This window comes from Thamnophis sirtalis, unplaced genomic scaffold (assembly GCF_051295495.1).
Source record: "Thamnophis sirtalis isolate CommonGarterSnake01/CBP01778 unplaced genomic scaffold, rThaSir2_p1.2 scaffold_15, whole genome shotgun sequence".
Classification (NCBI taxonomy): domain Eukaryota; kingdom Metazoa; phylum Chordata; class Lepidosauria; order Squamata; family Natricidae; genus Thamnophis; species Thamnophis sirtalis.
In genome coordinates, this window is record NW_028261395.1 from 42,733,752 (window position 1) to 42,757,295 (window position 23,544).

At 47.6% G+C, this 23,544-nt stretch overlaps 1 protein-coding gene across 1 annotated transcript in view; it reads left to right on the forward strand.

The window, feature by feature from the left end:
* AGRN (agrin) overlaps positions 1-16,653 on the forward strand; it is a gene marked incomplete in the record, with an annotated part of 268,173 nt that extends 251,520 nt beyond the window's left edge. Inside the window, 6 exon segments of the mRNA XM_087702674.1 lie at positions 513-629; positions 2,150-2,339; positions 3,736-3,823; positions 10,826-11,050; positions 14,422-14,525; positions 15,475-16,653. Of these exon segments, the coding sequence (XP_087558800.1) occupies positions 513-629; positions 2,150-2,339; positions 3,736-3,823; positions 10,826-11,050; positions 14,422-14,525; positions 15,475-15,632 (882 nt within the window).
* Between the last annotated feature and the right edge of the window lie 6,891 nt (positions 16,654-23,544).

Consider the following 23,544-nt stretch of genomic DNA (forward strand, 5'->3'; position numbering starts at 1 on the left):
TTCAGCCTCCACGTGCCCCATTTTTTGCTTCGGTGCATCCCGTTTTCTGCCTATGTGCATCCCGCTTTTGGCCTTCGCCCGCCCTGCTTTTGGCCTCCGCGTGTCCCATTTTCAGCCTCCAAGCACCCTGCTTTTGGCCTCCCCAAGTCCCGTTTTTTTGCCCTCCGCACGTCCTGTTTTCGGCAGAGGGCAAAAATGGGAGGAGGGGGCGCAGAGGCCAAAAACAGCAAAGGATGAGGAACGACGGATGGGCAGGGCTTGGGCAATATTCCCTCCCTAAGATGCACAGCCATTTCTACCCACTTTTGGGAGACCAAAAAGTGCGTCTTCTGGAGCAAAAAATACGGTCATTCTAGAGGTCCTGTCCTCTATGAAAACTGTATTCCGCTGTAATCATTGTGTTCGCCTTCAAGGGCATCCTAAGAAGTTTGATTGTAGTGGCTGGATACCATTGCTAGGTCTTGGTGATTTCCATTCTCAATCAATTTTTCCCTCCCTTCCCTTTTATCCAGTTGCCCCACACCTCTCTTAATTTGAAGGAACCCCTCTACGTTGGGGGCGCACCGGACTTCAGCCAACTGGCTCGGGCTGCCGCGGTGTCTGCTAGCTTTGATGGAGCCATTCAGAAGGTAATTCTATTCTACTCTATTCTACCTGATATATTCTGTTCTATTCCATTTTATACTGTATTCTATGTTCTATTCTTTCCTTATTCTATTCTATTCTGCTTTCTATTCTATTATTTCCATATTCTATTCTATTCTATTCTGTATCCTACATTTTATTCTTTCCTTATTCTATTCTTTTCTATTCTGTTTTCTATTCTATTATTTCCATATTCTATTCTATTCTATTTTATACTGTATTCTATATTCTATTCTTTCCTTATTCTATTCTATTCTGCTTTCCATTCTATTCTTTCCATATTCTATTCTATTCTATTCTGTATCCTATAATCAAATATTTCCATATTCTATTCTCTTTTATTCTGTATTCTATATTCTATTCTTTCCTTATTCTATTCTGCTTTCTATTCTATTCTTTCCATATTCTATTCTATTCTATCTATCTGTATCCTACATTCTATTCTTTCCTTATTTTATTCTTTTCTATTCTGCTTTCTATTCTATTATTTCCATATTCTATTCTATTTTATTCTGTATTCTATATTCTATTCTTTCCTTATTCTATTCTATTCTATTCTGCTTTCTATTCTATTCTTTCCATATTCTATTCTATTCTATTCTGTATCCTATATTCTATTCTTTCCATATTCTATTCTATTCTATTCTGTATCCTATATTCTATTCTGTAACCTATATTCTATGCTTTCCTTATTCTATTTTGTATCCTATATTCTATTCTTGTTGGCTGTATCCAAAAGTAGTTCTATGGGTTTGGGGGCACTGTTATTGGGTTGGTTGTTTTGAAAGGAAGATTTTCACAGGGACTGATAACTTCATGGGGCACAGTGGTGTCCCCCACAAAAGGAATTCTTAGCGCTGCGTAACGGAGGGAGCTCCCGTGACTTGTCCCAGCTTCTGCCAACCTAGCAGTCCGAAAGCACTTAAAAAATACAAGTAGAAAAATAGGGACCACTTTGGTGGGAAGGGAACAGCCTTCCGTGTGTCTTTGGCGTTCAGTCTTGCCGGCCACATGACCACAGAGACATCTTCGGACAGCGCTGGCTCTTCGGCTTTGAAACGGAGATGAGCACCGCCCCCTAGAGTCGGGAACGACTAGCCCCTGTGTGCGAGGGAAACCTTTACTTTTAGGATAATTAGCCGTGCTAGGTGAGAATTATGGCAGTTCCATCAGGAAGGCACTAATCTGAGCAGAGCTGGTATTCAGCTGGTTCAGAGCCGTTTGCCAGAACCGGTAGCCAAAATCGTGGGTGGGCTGGCCCGCCCGGCCCGGCTCTCCTATTTAGGCATGTTTTTGAGGCCGGGTGCATGCACAGAAGGAGAGCATGCGAGCAAAGTGCTTGCAAGGATGGCGGAGCACATGTGCGGTGAACCGGTGGTAAGAAACCCACCGCTGAATCTGAGGTTGGCTTCTTTGATCTCTGGCAACCGGCTAGTCTCGTTTGATTAAAGTCTGTCATTAAGAGCCCAATTCTTCCTTCCTTCCTTCTTCTCCAATGGCTCAGATTTCCATCAAAGGGACCCCCGTCCTGAAGGAGGAGCACATCCGCAGCGCCGTTGAGATTTCGCCTTTCCGCTCCCATCCCTGCACGCAGAAGCCCACCCCTTGCCAGAACAGCGGGAGCTGCCAACCCCGCCTGGAGAGCTACGAATGCACCTGCCCCAGAGGCTTCTTCGGGACCCACTGCGAGAGAGGTGAGTCTGAGAAAACCGCTGTGGGCCTTTGGGAGGAGATCTTGACCCCCTCTTCCACCGCCAGGCTGGTCCTTGACGGGACAGAAGAGGTAGAACACTTTTCCCAACCTGGTTGGTGCCCCCTCCCCCCACCCCTAGGACATCTCAAGGGTCTTCTTTCTACTGGATCAAAGTTTCGGGTCTAGGGGAACTCCCAAGAGCCGTGGTGACGCAGTGGTGAGAATGCAGTATTGCAAGCTGACTCTGCCCACTGCCAGCAGTTCAATCCTGACCGTATGGCTCAAGGTTGACTCAGCCTTCCATCCTTCTGAGGTCGGTAAAATGAGGATCCAGATTGTTGGGGGGCAATAGGGCTGATTCTGTAAACCGCTTAGAGAGAGCTGAAGCGGTATATAAGTCATAAGTGCTATTGCTGCGAGGGCCAAGGTAGCGCAGTGGTGAGAATGCAATATTGCAGGCTGACTCTGCCCACTGCCAGCAGTTCGATCCTGACCTACTCTCAGGGTTGACTCAGATTTCTATCTTTCCGAGGTAGGTAAAATGAGGACCCCGATTGTTGGGGGGCAGAGGGCTGATTCTGTAAACTGCTTAGAGAGGGCTGAAAAGCACCGTGAAGCGATATATAAGTCTATTGCAATAGTGGATGGATGGATGCTGTGGCTGGTGCATTGTTACAATGCAGTATTGCAGGCTAATTCTGCCTACTGCCATGAGTTTGATCCTGACCAGCTGAAGGTCGACTCAGCCTTCTGTCCTTCCGAGGAGGGTAAAATGAGGACCCCGATTGTTGGGGGCAAGAGGCTGACTGTAAACTGCTTAGAGAGGGCTGCAAAACACTATGAAGTGGCATATAAGTCTAAGTGCTATTGCAATAGAGGATGGATGGATGGATCGATGGATCGATGGATGGATCGATCCTGTGGGGGTGGGTGATTATAATGCAGTATTGCAAGCTAACTCTGCCCACTGCCAGGAGTTCGATCCTGACCAGCTCAAGGTTGACTCAGCCTTCCATCCTTCCGAGGTGGGTAAAATGAGGACCCAGATTGTTGGGGGGAGGAGGGGAAGGCTGACTCTGTAAACCGCTTAGAAAGGGCTGTAAGGCCCTGTGAAGCGGCATATACTTATATAGCACTTATGTAGCACTTATATAGCACTTGCTAAGTGCCATTGCATTCTTCTCAAGACAGGCTGGAACTGGGATTTTGAGGCAGGATATTTTCCAGCCTGAAATGATCAAAATTCTGGGTCTCTCCCTCCCCACTACCACCAAAAAAACTAAGATACAAAGCTTGCTGAGACACAGGACCTCCTGTCGGCCTTGCTGACTGTGGATTATGGGGGTTGCAATCGGGCACCGGTGGACTGTTCTCAAATTTTGCTTCCATCCCTCTAGTCCTCACTGAGAAAGCAGCTGGAGACTCGGAAGCCATCGCCTTCGACGGCAGGACCTACATCGAATACCACAACGCCGTGACGAGGAGGTAAGGACTGGTGGGAGTGGAGATTTGGGGAGGTTAAAAGCAACCGAAGAGCCCGAATTTAAAATCTGGCCATAGGGAGGGAGCCCTGTTTCTTACAGGCCCTGCCTCCCTTGGGCGGAGCCAAAACCACAAGTCCCACCCACTATTTCAACCTTGGCAACTTGGAAAATGGGAGGACTTCAACTCCCAGAATCCCCCCAACCAGAAACACTGTCTTGGAGCGAAGAATTGGGAATCCTTCCATTCACAAGCTCGGCAACAGAAATCTGGAAGGGGCTCTTCATCTCTTCTCTCTCCCCCCCTTCCATCCTTAAATCTTTGGCACCTTCCCCATTGGTCTGCCTTAGGCTTCCCCAAAAAGCACAAGGCAGAGTCCTGGTCCCAACAAAACCCCTTTTATTATTAAATGAAGGTGAATTCCTCTCATCCGCTTTCAGCCAAGGCCTGGCAAACAGTCTTTCAAAGGAGTATTTATGACCACCGACCTTATCTCTCTTGGAAAGCTGCCATGTCAATATTTTCCCAAATGAGGTGCTGTGCAAGGAAAGGCTGGGCACAGAGTCTCTGAGATTCAGGGACAGATCTTCACACTCCTGAAACGAATCTAACGACCGAACGAACGAATTGTATCCTGCAAAAGCCCCCTCCCCTTTAACTCCTCTTTTATTTCCTATGGGAGGGGCCATTCAACGTCCACCTGTGGCTTTACTCCCAAGTCGGCCCTGATTTCTGAGCTGTTCTTTTCTTCTGGCAGCTCTGCGCATGCGCACTCTGGGAACAGGCTCCAGCTGTTCCTCTGCCTCACTGCTGTCTAGCTCCGTAAGCACCTGCCCACTGACAGACGGCTGCAGCCCCCTCTCTGCCTCCGACGCAGAGCCCTCGTCCGAGCCTTCCCCAGCCTCCAGGACTGGCCCATGCTCCTCCTCAACCTCCTCACTGTCCGACCCGGCTGCCAGCTCCGCTGGGCACTGGTGGGCCACAACACCCCTAAACAAGGGACCCCAAGTGGAAGATTCATTCCCAGCTCAAAACCTTGAGGGCCACAAAAAAATTAGCCCGTAGGATAGGGCTCATGCGCAGAATGGAAAGCTGCGTTCTTTCTCCTACATCCGTTTTGTTTAGCGTAACCAGTCTGCAGATACACTGTTCCTGTAGAGGGAGGCTCCATTCAGCTCATCCAACCTATTGTGTCTGCCCACGTGTGTCTGTTTGTCTACGTCCCATTCTGGGCTGATTCCTCGTTCTCCAACCCCACGCAGGATTTCTTAGCTATCCTGGCCTTGTAGGACCTGGACTGCTTCCAGTACAAGTGGGACGCAGTGGCTCAGGGGCTAAGACGCTGAGCTTGTCATTCAGATAGGTTGGCAGTTCGGCGGTTCGAATCCCTCGTGCTGCGGCTCCCGTGACTTGTCCCAGCTTCCGCCAACCGAGCAGTTCGAAAGCACGTTAAAAAATGCAAGTAGAAAAATAGGGACCACCTTTGGTGGGAAGGTAACAGCGTTCCGTGCACCTTCGGGAGTTGAGTCGCGCCGGCCACATGACCACGGAGACGTCTTCGGACAGCGCTGGCTCTTCCGCTTTGAAACGGAGATGAGCATCGCCCCCTAGAGTCAGGAATGACTAGCACAAAGGTGCGAGGGGAAGCTTTCCCTATCCTGCTTCCAGTGTCGGGGAGTCCCTTTGGAGAATGTGAGATGTTGTTGCTCTTTTCCTCCCCTCCTTCCTTTCTTTCCCTCTCTCTGTCCTCAACCACCTTTGTGTTTCTGTTTGTTTGCAAGCCAACTGACCAATGAGATACCAGCGTAAGTAAAAACACCTCTCCCATCACTTTCTCATGCCTCCCGCCATCCTCCTGCCTGCCCATCCATCCATCCTTTGAAATCTCCTCCCACCAAGGAGCCTCTGGAGAAATTCACCCTTGGAAGTCCCAAGAAGGCGACCTCGCAGGTTGTCTGTCCCCTCTTCGCTGAAATCCAAGGCACTTTTGCAAGTCCGTCTGTCCTTCCTTTGGGCCCCGGAGTTAGAGTTCTTTTGCGTATAATCTTCAGTGGGGCCCTTGGGCTGGGTGGTTTTTTTCTCACAGACGTTTCATGACCGAACTAGGTAACATCATCAGTGCAAGGAGGGAGGGGATTGCTCGCATTTTATATATCGCTAGCGCTGATGATGTTACCTAGTTGGGTCATGATACACCATTTGTCTGAAAAGATCTAGGGTTTCCTGCCTGAGCAGGAAAACCGCTGTGGGCCTTTGGGAGGAAATTTAAAATTTAAAACTAAATTCAGCAATCCAAGATGGGAGACCGAGACCGTACCTATCACAGAAATGGATCAGAAAAGAAGAAAAATGAAGAATCAAGTGGGAAATATTTAGTGGAAGCCGTTGGGAAGTTTGAGGGTTTTCCCCACTTAAAAAAAATATTTTTTTAAAAAAAATCCTTCTCCGGATGTCGCAATTTGAGCACAACAGCTGGTGAGTTCAGCTTTAGCAAAGTTGGAAGCTCTCTTAGGGGACTTGAAATCCAACCCAGAGGGACAACATGTTTCCACTTTTTTTCCATATTTGTGGAATTGAAATGTCTAAAATAAACGCCCTTTATTGGAAACTCTTTGTTTCCAAGATTCTAAGTTTGGGAGTCATTTTCCTCGAGCTTTTTGTGCAGGGAGAATGTTGTGTCATCCTCTGTCCTCAAAATCTTGATTGTCCCTTTCTCTCTCTTTCTCTCTTTTCCCCCTTTCTTTCTCTTTCTCTTTCTTTCTCTTTCTCTTTCTTTCTCTTTCTTTCTGTCTCTCTTTCTCTCTTCCTTCCTTCCTGCCTTTCTCTCTCTTTCTCTCTCTCTTTCTTTTTCTTTATTTCTTTCTCTTTCTTTCCCTTTCCCTCTTTCTTTCCCTTTCTCTCAATCTTTTTCTCTTCCCTCCTTTTTTCTTTTTCTTTGTCTCTTCCTTTCTTTCTCTCTTTCTCTCTTCCTTTCTCTCTCTTTCTTTTTCTTTCCCTTTCTCTCTTTCTTTTCCCTTCTCTCATTCTTTCTCTCTTCCCTCCTTTTTCTTTCTCTTTTTCTTTCCCTTCCTCTCATTCTTTCTCTCTTCCCTCCTTTTTCTTTCTCTTTCTCTCTTCCTTTCTTCCTTTCTCTCTCTCTCTCTTTCTTTTTCTTTCTTTTTCTTTCTCTCATTCTTTCTCTTCCCTCCTTTTTCTTTTTCTTTCTCTTCCTTCCTTCCTTTCTCTCTCCCTCTCTCTTTCTTTTTCTTTCTTTCTCTTTCTCTCTTTCCCTTTCTCTCATTCTTTCTCTCTTCCCTCCTTTTTCTTTTCCTTTCTCCCTTCCTTTCTCTCTCTCCCTTCCTTCCTTCCTCCTTCTTTCCTATCCTATCCTTTCCTCCTTCCTTCCTTTTCTCTTTCTCTTTCTTTCTCCCTCTCTTCCTTTCTTCCTTCCTTTCTTTCATCACTTCTTTCCCTCTCCCTCCCTCCCTCCCGTCCTTCCCACATATGTCCAGCTCTTGAGTCTCAACACCTGAATTAGTTTCCGAGAGAAATCCCAATTTTCATTATTGAAATAATGACGTGAGATATGAAACGGAAAGAAGGCGAGGGTGTTAAGTTCGACTTTCTACTTGCTTCCCTTCTCTCCCCCCCCATCCTTCCCTTTGTTTAACCCTCATCCATTCTAACCCAAGATTAAAGTCACTATGTGAGTTGTTACAATTTCTAATCTCCCTTTGCTTGTTCTCCTGATTTACAGCAATTCCTCAAGAGTGTAAATCATACAGAAGGCTGCCCCCTGCCACCCATCCATTGGCGCTGTGCCAAATTCTTCCAGATTTGAACTGCTTTCGACACGAAACACCCCATTTCAAGCTTGAAATAGGGTTACCGTATTTTTGGGAGTATAAGAGGCAGTTTCCCCCCCTAAAAGAGGGCGAAATTTTGGGTTCGTCTCATACACTGAATGTAGCCCCGCCCACCCGCCAGTCCCCACCCTTTGGCCTCTGCCTCCCAGCAATTTGCCTCCTTGCAGCAAACAGCCAGTTTCAGCTTCAGCCCAGCTTGATTTAGCACAAGCAGCTGATTATTGGATGGGTTGGCCTCCTGACCATCAGCTGTTTCAGGCTGCAGGGATTGCCATTGCCTATTGCCGCCTCTGCGTGCCCCATTTTCCACCCATTCTGAACCCTGCCACCCGGAACAAGCAGAAAAACGGGGCATGCAGAGGCCGAAAACAGGGCACGCAGAGGTAGCATTAGGCTATGGCAATCCCTGCAGCCTGAAACAGCTGATCGTCAGGAGGCCGATCCAACTGACAATCAGCTGCTCGTGCTAATCAGGCTGGGCTGAAATTGAAACTGAAACAGGCTGTTTGCTGCAAGGAGGCAAATTGCTTGCAGACAGAGACAGGTTTTCCCCCCCTTGTTTTCCTCCCCAAAAACTAGGTGCATCTTACACTCCGAAAAATACGGTATTTCAGGCCTGAAAGGGGCTGCTCTGCATTCCAGACATGTTGTTGGGCTCCGTCCTGTTTTGACTACACAAAACATTCGGCACGCCCCAAACCGAAATCACCCAGGTGCCCTGGAAATATAACGTCTCTCAGATCCGTATCTGGAGGAAGCCACCAGGACGGCTGGGGTTTCATAGGGACTAGCCGCTTTCCCGCTTCGATCCGTTCATAATTTTTATCCCGGTGCTTAATGCATGCATCCGCTTTTTTTTTTTCTGCTTCTAAGTCCCGATGGTTTGGATTATCATCTGGACCTCAGGTGAGTCTTGTCAAAGCAGATGTGCTTGTACCTTGTATCCAGAGTTTGCCGCTATTCTTGCTGTTCCCCCCCCCCCATGTTGACGTTCCGCTTGGTTCACCTGCATGGTTGCTCCAGCCTCAATGTTATTTCCTGTTCCTTACAAATTCCATAGGGACGTGGTGGCTCAGGGGCTAAGACGCTGAGTTTGTCAATCAGAAAAGTCGGCAGTTCGTCGGTTCGAATCCCTAGCGCCGCCTAAAGGAATGAGCTCCCGTGACTTGTCCCAGCTACCGCCAACTTAGCAGTTGGAAAGTGTGTAAAAAATGCAAGTAGAAAAATAGGGACCACCTTTGGTGGGAAGGGAACAGCGTTCCGTGCGCCTTCGGGCGTTGAGTCATAACCGGCCACATGACCGCGGAGACGTCTTCGGACAGCGCTGGCTCTTCGGCTTTGAAACAGAGATGAGCTCCAAGGAGATAACCCTGATTAAACCCCAGTTAAAAACTAGGATCCTTTCTCAGGCACACAAAGGCAGCTTCCTTTCTCTGTAGGCTGTTCCCCAGCATCTGGGGCCATTGGGGTATACTGCCTCTGAACATGGAGGCTCCACTTATTAGCAACGGCCGCCGCCTCTAGAGAAACTTTGGAATAGGGGTGGTTTTCAGCTCCAGATTTTTAAACAGCCGATTTCCTCTTTAATGCTCCAACACTGGAGGTTTTTAAGAAGAGATTAGATAACCATTTCTCAGAAGTGGTGTAGGGGGTTGGACTAGAAGACCTCCAAGGTCCCTTCCAACTCTGTTATTCTGTTCTATTCTTTCATCTCAAATAGTTTTTGCTCAGAGCGATCTATTTCTCCCCTGTGGGGACGGGGGGATGGGGAGTGGACAGTGTCCTTGTAATCCCGTGTTGTGGTGTGTCTTGTCTTGTGTAGTTGTGTGTATCCATGTGTGTGTGTGTTGTGTTGTGCTCTGTGAAACGCTTTAAACTCTCTAGCTGGGATGTTGGTTTTTTTTCCTGCCGCCATCCAATTTCTCAAGAAGAAGGGATACCTCGGCAGGGAATAAACCGATCTTAAGAGAAGTTGATTCCGGTTAATCGGGTCATCTGATTTTGCGCTTCAGACATTACGGGATCCCCAAGATCTAAAATTGCAGAAATCTACCTTTCAAACAATAAAATAAAAACTCTGAACAAATTTGTGGGCAATGTTAACTTCCTACCATTTTACAGGTAGGCCTCGACTTACCGCCACAATTCACCCCAACATTTCTGCTGCTAAGTGAGACACGCGTTAAGTGAGTTCTGCCCCCCGTCTTACCACCTTTCTTGCCCCCGTTGTTAAGTGAAACCCTGCCCTGGTTAGGTTAGTATAATAATCTTAGATTCCACTGTTGAGTTTGGTCATTTGAAGGTTGGCAAAAAAAAAGGAGCCCTGAACAGTTGCCAAGCAGTGCAATTTTGATCCCGTGGACAATGGGGATTGCTGCGATGGTTGTAAGTGTGAAAAACGGCCATTCGTCACTTTTCTTTCAGTGCCATTATAACTCCGAACGGTCGCTGATTGAATTGCTGTAAGTCTCTAGTGTCGTACGATCCAGGTTGAATTTTCAAATCGTATCGGAACTTGGGTTTTCCCATCCTGTTTGGTGAATCTGAATTCAACCGTGATCCGTTGCGCTTCCAGAAGGACGCGGCGGCTCAGGGGCTAAGACGCTGAGCTTGTCGGTCAGAAAGACCGGCCGTTCGGCGGTTCGAATCCCTAAGTGCCGTGTAATGGAGGGAGCTCCCGTGACTTGTCCTGGCTTCTGCCAACCTAGCAGTTCGAAAGCAACGCAAGTAGGAAAATAGGAGCCACCTTTGGTGGGAAGGGTACAGCATTCCTTGTGGCTTCAGGAGTTGATTCCTGCCGGCCACATGACCACGGAGAGGTCTTTGGACAGTGCTGGCTCTTCGGCTTTGAAACGGAGATGAGCCCTGCCCCCTAGAGTCTGGAACGACTAGCACATATGTACGAGGGGAACCTTTCCATATCCATATCTTGAGCCATTCACTGCAAAGGCAGAGTTGTTCAGAACCCAAATTCGGCTCGTGGTTTAGGGCCAGGCGTAAGCGGACCGATGATTTGGCCGTTGGAGGCCTGGGGGAGGCCAGGAGAGTTCATCTGGTCTGGATGGAGTGGTGGGGGCGCTTTGGGTGAGCTCCAAAAGTGGGGAGAAAACCCTCCTCTCTCTGCTTCCACAACTGACTTCTCCTGTCCGTCCCAATGCAGCGAGAAGGCTCTGCAGACTAACTACTTTGAGCTCAGCATCAAAACCGAAGCCACTCAGGGTCTCATCCTGTGGAGCGGGAAGGGTCTGGATCGATCGGACTACATCGCTTTGGCCATCGTGGACGGCCGGGTTCAAATGACCTACGACCTCGGCTCCAAGCCCGTGATCTTGAGGTCTACCATCCCAATCAACACAAACCAGTGGATTCAGATCAAAGCGTCCAGGTGAGACATCATAAGCTCATCTATCCCTTTGGCTGCTGGAGAAAGGATCATAGCTTAAACTCCTTCTCGTGAGGAGAGAAGAAAGAGAAGAAAGGGGGGTAGGAAGGAGGGAGGGAAGCAAGGAGGGAAGCAAGGAGGGAAGGAAGGAGAGAAGAAAGGAGGGAAGGAAGGAGGGAAGGAAGGAGAGAAGGAGAGAAGAAAGGAGGGAAGGAAGGAGGGAATGTAGGAGAGAAGGAAGGGGGGAAGGAAGGAGGAAAAGAAGGGGGAAACAAAGGAGAGGAGAAAAGAAAGGAGGGAAGGAAGGAGGGATAACAATTAAACAATTGTAGTTAAATGGAGGTATAATGATGGTAATATGTATAAATATCTGAGTTAAAATACTTGAGTTAATATGAATTATGCTTGATGACTGTGGAAGAGATGCACGAAAGTCTTTTGAAACCAACTGATACACTTTCTACAGTATGTAAAAAAGGAAGATTTTATGTGTTGTGTTTGTTTTGAAAAAATAATAATAAAATAAAATAAAATAAACCACCTTCCCGTGACCATTAGGGGGTCTTCCTTAGACGGGTGCAACAGAAAGGAGGAATAACCTTGCTCAATAGTCGTAACTGTGAGAGGGATCTTGGAGTCCTAGTGGACAATCGTTTAAATAGGAGCCAGCCGTGTGCAGCAGCTGTGTTATGCACGCTCCCCATTGGGAGAGCGAGTGCGTTCAGAGAAGCGTTGTGAGAGTTGTGTTAGAGAACACACAAACCAGCATACAGAGACAGTTTAAATAGGCTTTTACTTTCGTGGAAATAGAACGATCTACCCCCTGAGATCCGGACCCTCCCTACTCTCTCGGCCTTCCAAAAGTCTGTTAAGACCTGGCTGTTCCGGCAGGCCTGGGGCTGCTGATCTCTGATTGAGCTTCAGCCCCATTAACATCTATTAAAACTTCAAACTTCAAGGTATCAAAGTCCATCAAGCAGTCCAAGTCATACACGGATAAGACAGTCAGTCATCAGTGTCTTTCAGTTAAGGGATAATCCAAATAACATTGTCCATAAACATACAAACGGTCCGGTACTCAAAGTTTGCTAGCAGTTGCAAAACTTACAATTCCTCACGGCACTTTCTAATAGCCAGCTTCCAAAAAACACTCAGATCAGATCAGCCCAGCATCTAACAGACTGGAAGAGCCAAGGTGGCGCAGTGGTTAAATGCAGCACTGCAGGCTACTGCTAGATCAGCAGGTCAGCGGTTCAAATCTCACCGGCTCAGGGTTGACTCAGCCTTCCATCCTTCCGAGGTGGGTAAAATGAGGACCCAGATTGTTGGGGGCAATATGCTGACTCTCTGTAAACCGCTTAGAGAGGCCTGAAAGGCCTATGAAGCGGTATATAAGTCTACTGCTATTGCTAACAAACAGAGAGCTAACATTCATTCTGGCTCCCTCTTATGGCCGATTGAGGAAACAACAACCGATCACATTTTACAGTATGTTTTAAAGAAACAGGTATAGCATTGTTACATGCTTTATATATTGCCAACCCAACCGTTAGATTATATTCCTAACAAGCTGCCAAAAAAGCCAACCCAGTTCTAGGCTGCATCAACAGAGGGATAGAATCAAGATCACGGGAAGTGTTAACACCACTTTATAAGGCCTTGGTAAGGCCACACTTGAAATACAGCATCCAGTTTTGGTCGCCACAATGTAAAAAAGATGTTGAGACTTTAGAAAGAGTGCAGAGAAGAGCAACCAAGAGGATGAGGGGACTGGAGGTTGGAACATATGAAGAACGGTTGCAGGAACTGGGTAGGTCTAGTCTGATGACGGTTCGGTGGTTCGAATCCCCAGCGCCGCCTAACGGAGTGAGCTCCCGTGACTTGTCCCAGCTTCTGCCAACCTAGCAGTTCAAAAGCACATTAAAAAATGCAAGTAGAAAAATAGGAACCACCTTTGGTGGGAAGGTCACAGTGTTCCGTCCGCCTTCGGGTGTTGAGTCATGCCAGCCACATGACCACGGAGACGTCTCCGGACAGCACTGGCTCTTCGGCTTTGAGACAGAGATCAGCACCGCCCCCTAGTGTCAGGAACGATTAGCGCATACGTCCGAGGGGAACCTTTACCTATCACTCAGATAAATCTGTGCTACTGAAACAACGGCTCAAGTCAACCTGGGAAGTCGGTTTTTAAACTTTTTTTTTTTAAAGTCCCACTGTGTGAGTTGTTCACACTCCGCAATCTGGAGATGAAAACACAGATCTGTGGCCAAAAAAAGAAAGAAAACAGCTAAAGTGGAACTGTTGCACTGACAAGGACGGTAGCATTTGGCTCTCTTCTGCCCTCTGAAGCTTGTTTGGATGTCTGTTTTGAACTAATCCTTCCCAACCTCTTGGATCGCGGAGACATTAACCATTCACCTCTGGCCTTCCAGTGATTCCAAACCCCCACTTGGATCTAAATAAAAATCTCACCAGGGCGGGAGAAAGATGAGTCGTAGCCCACCCACCCCCTGGCCTCTATCAAAAGGGACTTTTTCCTTTGGGGGGGTGGGGGTAGGTCTACTACAAGTCCAGGCAAGTTATTTGGAGACACTGCCAGGATGAGTCAGCCAAGAGCTGAGAGGGATGAGCCAACTTCTAGAATGATGCTTGCTTGGCAATCCAATTGCATTTCATTCCAAAATACCAGGATTATTCTAACGTAAAATAAGAGGAGGAAGAGGGGATTTAAGCGCGTTGTGCAAATAAATATAGAACTGGGTTTGCTCGAATGCCGTGGGGGAAAAAAAATGAAAACGTAACAACGGAAGGAAAGAGTAGGAGAGAGGGAAGAGGAGAAGAGAGGGAAAGGAGAGGGGAAGAGGGAAGAAGAGGAAGAAAGGGAGGCGCGGTAAGAGTAGGAGAGAGGGCAGGAAGAGGGGAGAGGAAGGGAAAGAAGAAAAGAGAAAGGAGAGGAGGGAAGAAGAAAGTAGAGAAGAAGTGAGGGTAGGAGAAAGAGAGAGGGAAGAAGAAGTAATATAGGATGGATGTAGGGAAGCAATCTGGAATATATTATTATATCTCTAGGGGAAGAATTGTGTATTTTAGACTGTTGTTTGTCTGTCTGTCTATTTATCCCCTTCCTCTGTTTATTGTAAGCCGCCCGGAGTCCTTCGGGAGTGGGCGGCATACAAGACCAATAAAGAAAGAAAGAAAGAAAGAAAGAAAGAAAGAAAGAAAGAAAGAAAGAAAGAAAGAAAGAAAGAAAGAAAGAAAGAAAGAAAGAAAGGAGTTATAAATGTTAAAGGATAATGTATAACTCTAGTAATACTTATGAGAAATGAATATTTGTGAAATGTATGCATTGCCTTGTTTTTCACCCCCTCTTCTGGCAGAGTTCATCGAGATGGCTCCCTCCAAGTTGGCAATGAGTCTCCCATCATGGGTTCCTCTCCCCTTGGAGCGACCCAGCTGGACACAGACGGGGCCCTTTGGCTGGGTGAGTCCATAAGCTTGACCACACCTATTCATCTCCGCCTCCTGCCTTTGATCCCCAGAGCTAAGGCGGGGCGTCTCCAGCAGCGGTGGCTCCTCCATCCCAAGGACCGGCCCATAGATTTCCACTGCTCTCCTCTCCTCTACCTTCTGCGCATCCGCAGAGCTAGGGTGGCGCTTCACTAGCAGCGGTGGCTCCTCCATCCCAAGGACCGGCCCATAGATTTCCACTGCTCTCCTTTCCTCTACCTTCTGCGCATCCGCAGAGCTAGGGTGGGGCTTCACTAGCAGCGGTGGCTCCTCCATCAAGGACCAGCCCATAGATTTCCACTGCTCTCCTCTACCTTCTGTGCATCCACAGAGCTAGGGTGGCACTTCACTAGCAGCGGTGGCTCTTCCGTCCCAAGGACCGGCCCATAGATTTCCACTGCTCTCTTCTCCTCTGCTTTCCTTGCATCTGCACGTCAGGCACTGGACCCAGCTGTTCCTCCTCTTCCTCATCAGCCACTCCACTTGGAGGATGTGGACTCTCTATCTGAGGGCTGACAGATGGCCCAGCCTCTCTCTCTCTCTCCCTCCCTCCCTCTCTCTCTCTCTCTCTGTCTCTCTCTGCCAGCTCCATTCTCTCTTCCCCCTGGGAGCTCTCAGGTTGCCTTGACGCTAACCCTGACTCCCACGCCTCTTCCTCCTCTGAGTCAACAGTTGATAGGCCACAATACCCTAGCTTGACCTAGGCAGGGCCTTCTAAAGAATCCAATCGCCTTAATACCCAGACACGAGCCAGGAGGTGGGTTGGGTTCTCCAGATGGGGTAGAAAGCATCTCTCGGCTCCAAAGTCTCACGAGAAGGTCTCCAGGTCATGGATGGAAGAACCCGGGAGATCCAGACATGGTGGCTTAGCATGGAGCTGGGACCTCTTGTCTTTACCCTTCCTCCTTGTCCTCTCCTCACAGGTGGGTTGGAGAAGCTCAGCCTGGCCCACAAGCTCCCCAAATCTTTCCTCACCGGCTTCGTGGGCTGCCTACGAGACGTGGTGGTGGACCGCCAAGAACTCCACCTGGTAGAGGATGCTTTGAACAATCCCACCATATTGCACTGCGCAGCCAAATGAAGACGCCCTGCTTCTCTCTCTCTCTCTCCCTCTCCCTCTTCTCTCTCCCCTCCGCCCGGCTATTGCTGTAATTATTTTCTATTTTTGTAAAACTTCTTGCTTTTTTATATTTTTGGGGGGGAGGAGGGAGGGACAGGAAGAGGGGGGGGGAAATCAGGGAGACGAGGAAGAAGAAGAAGAAGAGGAAGGCTCGCGAGAGGATTCGGTCGGAGAAAAGAACATTCTTTTTGGGGTTACTGTTTGGTTGCAACGTTATCTCGCCCGTCGGACTCACGAGGAGCCAACGCGAAGCTTCGGAATGTGACCAAGGAACAAAGTTCCCCCCCCCACATAAACACACACCATTTTGCTTCCGGGGTGGGGCTGGGGGGGGTCACCGTCCACTGTAAATGTCACTCATACTTGAAGTCATTCTTTTTATTATTATTATTATTATTTTTAATCAGGTTTATTATTTGTTTCGGAGAGATTGGACTGCCATTGGTCAGAAAAGGTGTAGGGGGGTCTCCTCCTTGAGCGGGGTGGGGGGTTGGACTAGATGACCTACAAGGTCCCTTCCAACTCTGTTAAATCTGTTTTGGCCGATACCAACACTAAAGGGGGGGGGAACCGAAGACTGCGGACAGAAGGGATTGTCCGAACTGTGGCATCTCTGGAACAAAGGGGCAGCAACTCCCCTACAAACTCAAGGGGGTGGGTGGGATTTCCCACACATCCCACCCCCAATAAGCCAACAGGGACTCACTGCCAAAGTCCAAGAAACTGGACTCTCAAGTTTTCAACCCCTCCCCAAAGCACCCAACTACTCCTTCAGTCTTCACCCGGCTCCCTCTGATCTTCTCGTACTCGCCCTTAGAATGACAAACTGCCCAGCAACGTGTCTTGTATGTAAGAGTGTGTGTGTGTGTGTGTCCATACACACACACACACACAAATCTATCCTTTATCCTCTTTTGACAGAAGCCACCACAGATTTAGCTCTCGGTAGCAGTGGTGAGAAACTTTGCCGAATAGACAGGATGATCTCAGAGGGGTAGGCAAAGGAATTGCGGGGGGGGAGGAGTTAAAACTAAGGTTGTGGGTGGCCCAGAGATCAAACAGCATCCCTTAAACCAGGGGTCAGCAAGCTGCAGCTCCAGAGCCGCATGTGACTCTTTCCTCCCTCTGCTGCGGCTCCTTGTCGCCGGTCGGCTCCACAATTGATAGGGCTTTCAGTTAGGACAGGTAGAGGAAAAAGGACGCCGCGCTAGGAGGAGACTCTATGGTGGGGGAACCAGACTTCTGGTTGGCTCCAGAATTTAACAGGGGGGCTCTACCAGTTAGGACCTTTGTGGCTCTTTGTGTGTTTAAGGTTGCCGACCCCTGCCTTAAACCTTCCAGGCGACGAGCTTACCTTTCTCATCCAGAATCTGAAATCTCCAAGGAAATGAGCTTAAAGGTTTTCGGATCCAGAATTCATAATTCACAAAGTTAATTCGTTATTATCTGTAGCCCGGACACCAAATCTTTGATGCTCCCTTAGATCAAGCCAAGTTGGCCGTCCACCCGATACCTACCAAATATTTTTGAAGACATTTCAGAATGTTCCAAATAGCATCCAAAAGCAGATCAGAATCCAAGGCGAAATATTGCTCAAAGTTCAAATTGGTTAAGAGAGCCACGTTTGCAAATCTGGTGGCTGGTTGTCTTAGATGCCTGGTACTTTATGGAAGAGAAATATTTCGGGGGTTTAGCCATGCCCTCACCGACCCTGACAGGTGTCTAAAACTTTTGAGTTCCCAGTTTTACACACGTGTACATCATTCAACACACATGTGACCCATTTTATTTCTCATTACTCATCTACGACGCTCTTCGGGGAAGTGGGGGGCAGAAAATACATACCTAGCTTATCTTATCTATAAATATATACATATATATTTCTATGGTGTGATATGTACAGCCAGAATCCGGTGACTTCGTCACACTCCCTCTCCTGCATTCCAAATCTTTTGGAGACACTTTCAATTGTGGGGACGTCCTTGAAAAGGAAATTTGGGTCTTCCCCTTGGAGGATGGGCAAGCGGTGTAAAATTCACAGAACGCAACCCCTCCGTCCGTCCTAAAAACGCCCTGAATTGGGTGGCAGGGGGAAACTGGCAACTCCAGGACAGGTTGGCAGGAGGGAAGATGCGATGGTTCATCGCATCCTTGGTCGCTTAGGAGACAAACCGCGAAACCTGTGTTATTTTTAATCCGGCTCGGTTCGTTCTCCGTTGGAACTGGCTACCGAGAGACACTTGTAGGCAATGGTGACTTATTCAGGCATGGAAAGCGATACATGGGGACGCAGTTTGAATTTATTCCCTGTGATCATTCGACCTTCTTCCCCCCCAAAAAACCCCCAAACAGTTCCCAGGAATTATTGCAGCTGTCGTAAAAGTGCTGAAAATAGAAACAATTGGGATGGCTGTACGGGCCTGTTTTTTTGCAAACTTGCCCGATGCAGAAATAATTTCCTGACAGTGAAAACCAAGTTAACCTTGCCTTCAAAAGGTGTGGATGCTCCATTACTGAAGGCTTTTAAGAAGAGATTGGACGGCCAATTATCCGGAATAGCTTCGGGCATCTTGGTTGCGCAGGGGGTTGGACTAGAAGACCTCCAAGGTCCCTTCCAACACATATTCTGTAAGATGAGCAGAACTTCAATGCCCAGAATTCTCCAGCCAACATTTTATCCCGCGTTTTATGAGCCACGGTGGCGCAGTGGCTAGAGGGCAGTACTGCAGGCTCCGGCTGCTGACTGCCGGCTGCCTGCAATTTGGCAGTTCAAATCTCGCCGGGCTCAAGGTTGACTCAGCCTTCCGTCCTTCCAGGGTGGGTAAAATGAGGACAAGATTGTTGGGGGCAAGAGGCTGACTCTGTACACTGCTTAGAGAGGGCTGTAAAAGCACTGTCAAGCGGTATATAAGTCTATTGCTATCCTTCTTTGAAAATGGCTGGAAAAATCCGATTTTTCCAATGAGCCGAACCGTTTCTGACTAAGCTGCACACTTCCCTTTCCACCTGATGCGATGGTTCTTCATCCGGTCCAGTTTGGCAGTGAATCTGAACATCGGGGTCTCGTTTGTGCCCCCCCCTCCCTCTCCTGGACACCCAAATACAGACATGCCTTCAGCTGGGATTTCAAGACTGGATTTGGGGTTCTTGATGTACTTGGAGGAGAATAATATGAGTGCAAGAACACAGTGGCTGTATTTGTCAAGTGTGGCCTTATCTTGTCTCCTGCGCTCCATCCTACTCAATTCCCGAGACTCAGGGATGCTTGGAAACTGCCACTCCCTAAATGTGAAGGAATTGGTGTTAATTGACCTCAGCCAATGGTTACTCTCTGATTATCGGGGATCCCTTTTTACCAATTTGATCGCTTAAACATTGACGTTTCTGTGGTGCTGGGGGCTAAACAAACACACACACACACAAAACCAGGACAGATGTGTGTTTCAAACAAAAATAAACATGTAAAAAAATGGAGAACGAAGCATCTTCATGTTTCTTTCCAAGCGAGACAAACGCTCAAGCCAATTTCCAGATGTGAGGTGGGGAGAGGGGAAGGGCTTTTCGCCTTCAACACCTGTAGGAAATTTCCACGAAAAGAAACGTTTAGGATGGTTCTTAAATGTATTGCAGAATCTCTGTCTCCCACCCCCCACCCGGGGGGCTCATTGAAATCTGGCTAAAATGACCTTTGCAACTCTGCTAAATGACTAATCGGTAAGGCATTTGATAAAATAGACCATCATTTGCTACTTGATAAAGTAGAAAAATGTGGGTTAGACAGCATCGCCACCAGATGGATTCATAACTGGTTGACCAACCACACACTGTCTGTAATCTTCATTGGAACTTCGTCTGCATGGAGGGAAGTATGCAGTGGGGTACCCCGAGGCTCTGTTTTAGGCCCAGTACTCTTCAACATCTTCATCAATAACTTGGACAAGGGGATAGATGGAGAACTCATCAAATTTGCAGATGACACCAAGCTGGCAGGAATAGCCAACACTCCAGAAGATAGGCTTAAAATAGAGAAGGATCTTAACAAACTTGAACATTGGGCACTATCTAATAAAATGAAATTCAATGGTGAAAAGAGTCAGGTTCTACATTTAGGCAAGAAAAACAAAATGCACAGGTAGAATATAGGTGGTACCTGGCTCAATAGTAGTAACTGTGAGAAGGGATCTTGGAGTCCTTTTAATCATTTAAATAGGAGCCAGCCGTGTGCAGCAGCTGCCAAAAAAGCCAACACAGTTCCAGGCTACATAAACAGAGGGTTAGAATCAAGATCACGTGAAGTGTTGATACCACTTTATAAGGCCTTGGGAAGGCCACACCTGGAATACTACATTCAGTTCTGGTCGCCACGATGTAGAAAAGATGTGGATACTCTAGAAAGAGTGCAGAGAAGAGCAACAAAGAGGATTTAGGGGACTGGAGGCTAAAACATAGGAAGAACAGTTGCAGGAACTGGGTATGTCTAGTTGAATGAAAAGAAGGACCAGGGGAGACATGATAGCAGTCTTCCAATATCTCAGGGTTTGCCCCAAAGAAGAGGGAGTCAAGCTATTCTCCAAAGCACCTGAGGGCAGGACAAGAAGCAATGGGTGGAAACTAATCAAGGGGAGAAGCAACCTAGAACTAAAAAGAAATCTCCTGGCAGAACAATTAACCAGTGGAACAAATTGCCTCCAGAGGTTGTGAATGCTCCAACACTGGAAGTTTTTAAGAAGATGCTGGATATCCATTTGTCTGAAGTGGTGTAGGGTTTCCTGCCAGAGCAGGGGGTTGGACTAGAAGATCTCCAGGGTCCCTTCCAGCTCTGTTATTCTATTCCAAATGAAGTCCTTTGTTGAAGGTGGGATCTATAAGGGTCTGGTTCGGTCTCTAAAGAAGAGAAAGGGTCCCAGATTTTTTTAAAAAATAGATCCCATTTTTATTCACACTGGGGGCTGAATTGCAGCTGTGCCACATCTGGTGCCAGTGTCATCTGCAAAGGAGGAGAAAAAACTTGGCTTTAATATTCCCTGCTGGTATTTCCACCTCGTTTGCTCAAGGGGACCAAAAAAAAAATAGGATTCAAAGAAAATAACTGTATTTTGACACCGAAATTTCTGGGAATCGCTTCAAGGGATTTGGGTGAAATGGGATAGTGCCAAAGGCAACCTTGTGAGTCTAACACACCTACTTGTGGTTAACTCGATGCAGATCGACTCTACTTCCTTGAGGGCATTTTGTGGGTCCTGTTGATTTGCTGGATTGGGTGGGTGGGGGTGGAATTAATAGAAATGTGGGATTGATAGACAAACATCATCTTTTGAGGACCTGAATGCAAGAAGTGGCCAGATAATCTCCCTTGCCATTCAACCAGAGGGAGTCAAGCTATTCTCCTGTAGGAAGTTATCACCCAGCCCTCTCCCAGAAAAAAATGAAATATCGGAAATATTGAAAAGGCAGAATATTTCTCTGGATGGGAAAAGGAAGAAACATGTTTTCAAAGACAGAATAGCTCCCTGTAGCTTCCTGCCCATCCCCCCACTTTGTCAATGGGCCATTAAGAAAGCCAAGGTAGTCCACTTTACATAATAAAGAGTTCTCCCCTTCAGCTCCAGGGGGATGGGATTAAGGCATGATAATGTTGGCCCTTTTACCCAACTCCCCACATGGCATCTGAGAGCTCAAGCAAACCTGGATTCAAAATGCAGCCTAGAGAGTTGCCCCTGCATGGGCCCATGGGAGTCTGACAACCAATCAGAATACAAGCTCAAGATCAAAGGCCAGAGAGGGCATAAAACCAGGGACTTTCAGCATCTCAATCCTTCCTTCTCTTCTTCTTCACCAACATTGAAACATGTGATCACCTTTTCTGTTCAGGACTCACGCCATGTGGTCCTGTCCACCAATAAACCATCTTTCCAAACAGCCTCCATGTCTCCAGTGTCTTTTCCCCCACTTGGAGCCGAACCCAGAAGGACATTTCTTTCAACACTCCAAAGCACCAAGAAGCAATGGGTGGAAACTAATCAACGACAGAAGCAACTTAGAACTAAGGAGAAATTTCCTGACGGTGAGAACCTGGACTGCAAAGTGATCAAATCGATCAGTCCTAGAGGAGATCAACCCTGGCTGCTCTTTAGAAGGCTGGATCCTGATGAGGAAACTCGAATCCTTTGGCCACCTAACGAGAAGCAAGAAGGACTCCCTGGAGAAGAGCCTCATGCTGGGAACGATGGAGGGCAAAAGAAGAAGGGGACGGCAGAGAAGGAGGTGGCTGGATGGAGTCACTGAAGCAGTCGACGTGAGCTTTAATGGACTCCAAAGGAAGATAGAGGACAGGAAGACCTGGAGGGATGTTGTCCATGGGGTCACGATGGTCAGACACGACTTCACTAACTAACATCTATCTATCTATCTATCTATCTATCTATCTATCTATCTATCTATCTATCTATCTATCATCTATCTATCTATCTATCTCTATCTATCTATCTCTATCTATCTATCTATCTATCTATCTATCTCTATCTATCTATCTCTCTCTCTCTATCTCTATCTATCTATCTGTCTGTCTGTCTGTCTGTCTGTCTGTCTGTCCTGCAAGCCCCTTGGACTGCAAGGCCATCCAACCGGTCAGTCCTAGAGGAGATCAATCCTGACTGCTCTTTAGAAGGCCAGATCCTGAAGAGGAAACTCAAAGACTTTGGCCACCTAATGAGAAGGAAGAAGGACTCCCTGGAGAAGAGTCTCATGCTGGGAACGATGGAGGGCAAAAGAAGAAGAAGGGGACGGCAGAGAAGGAGGTGGATAGATGGAGTCATTGAAGCAGTAGGTGTCAAATGGACTCCAGAGGATGGTAGAGGACAGGAAGGCCTGGAGGGACGTTGTCCATGGGGTCACGATGGCTCGGACACGACTTCACAACTAACAACCAGATTGTTAACAAAACATCTTCTTCCACCCTCGTAGCTCTTCCAGCTGCCTTCCAGGCGTGCTTAGCTTTCTGCTTCCCCCTTTTACATTTCCCTCTGCACAAAATCACCCTGCTTGAATTTTGCTTCTCTCCAGTTTTTGATTCTCACCACTCAATGGAGCCCCTTTCCAACTTCGCAGGTGGCTTGTTCTGAACTTTCCTTATTTCCTAAACCTGGGTGGAGCGGCCCGGGGGAGGGGGGGAATAAGTTCGGAGATCAAATCTCACTGGTGGCCTGTTTTGCGGTGGGGGGGGGATCTGTCTTCCCCTAACAAAGGGTGCCTTGTACTACCAGCTTGTAACATCCCGCGCCGTTTTGTGATCAATGACGCAAAGCAGGGTGGGGAGAGGCGGGCAGCAGCTGGCCCTGCTGGCATCGGAGGAAAACATCTGGCTCCTACCAGGGCAAAAGTAGAAGAACTGGCAGCAGGAGACTGTAAAATGACCCATCTCTGGGGCTGTTGTTGTTTTTTCTTTTGCTCCATTCGGTACAAAAGCGAAGATTTGCATTTTGTGTGTAGGAAGTCAGCACTCCCTACTTTCCTAGAAAAAAAATGAGATGTTTTAGGAAATATTTAAAAAGGCAAAATATTTCCCCCTTAAAAGGAGGCAGAAATCCAACCTTTGTCAATGGAGAACAAATGACCAGTGGAACAGCTTGCCACTAGAAGTTGCGGATGCTCCAACCCTGGGGAGTTTTTTAAGAAGAGATTGGACTGCCATTTGTCAGAAATGGTGTAGGGTCTCCTGATTGGGCTGGGGGTTGGACTAGATGACCTACAAGGTCCATTCCAACTGTGTTATCCTGTTAATGTGCCAGTCTATTCTGCATAACAAAGATCTACCCCCTTCAGGCAGAGTCATAGTAGGAATTGCCCAAAGCCCTCTCCCCATCTCACCACATGG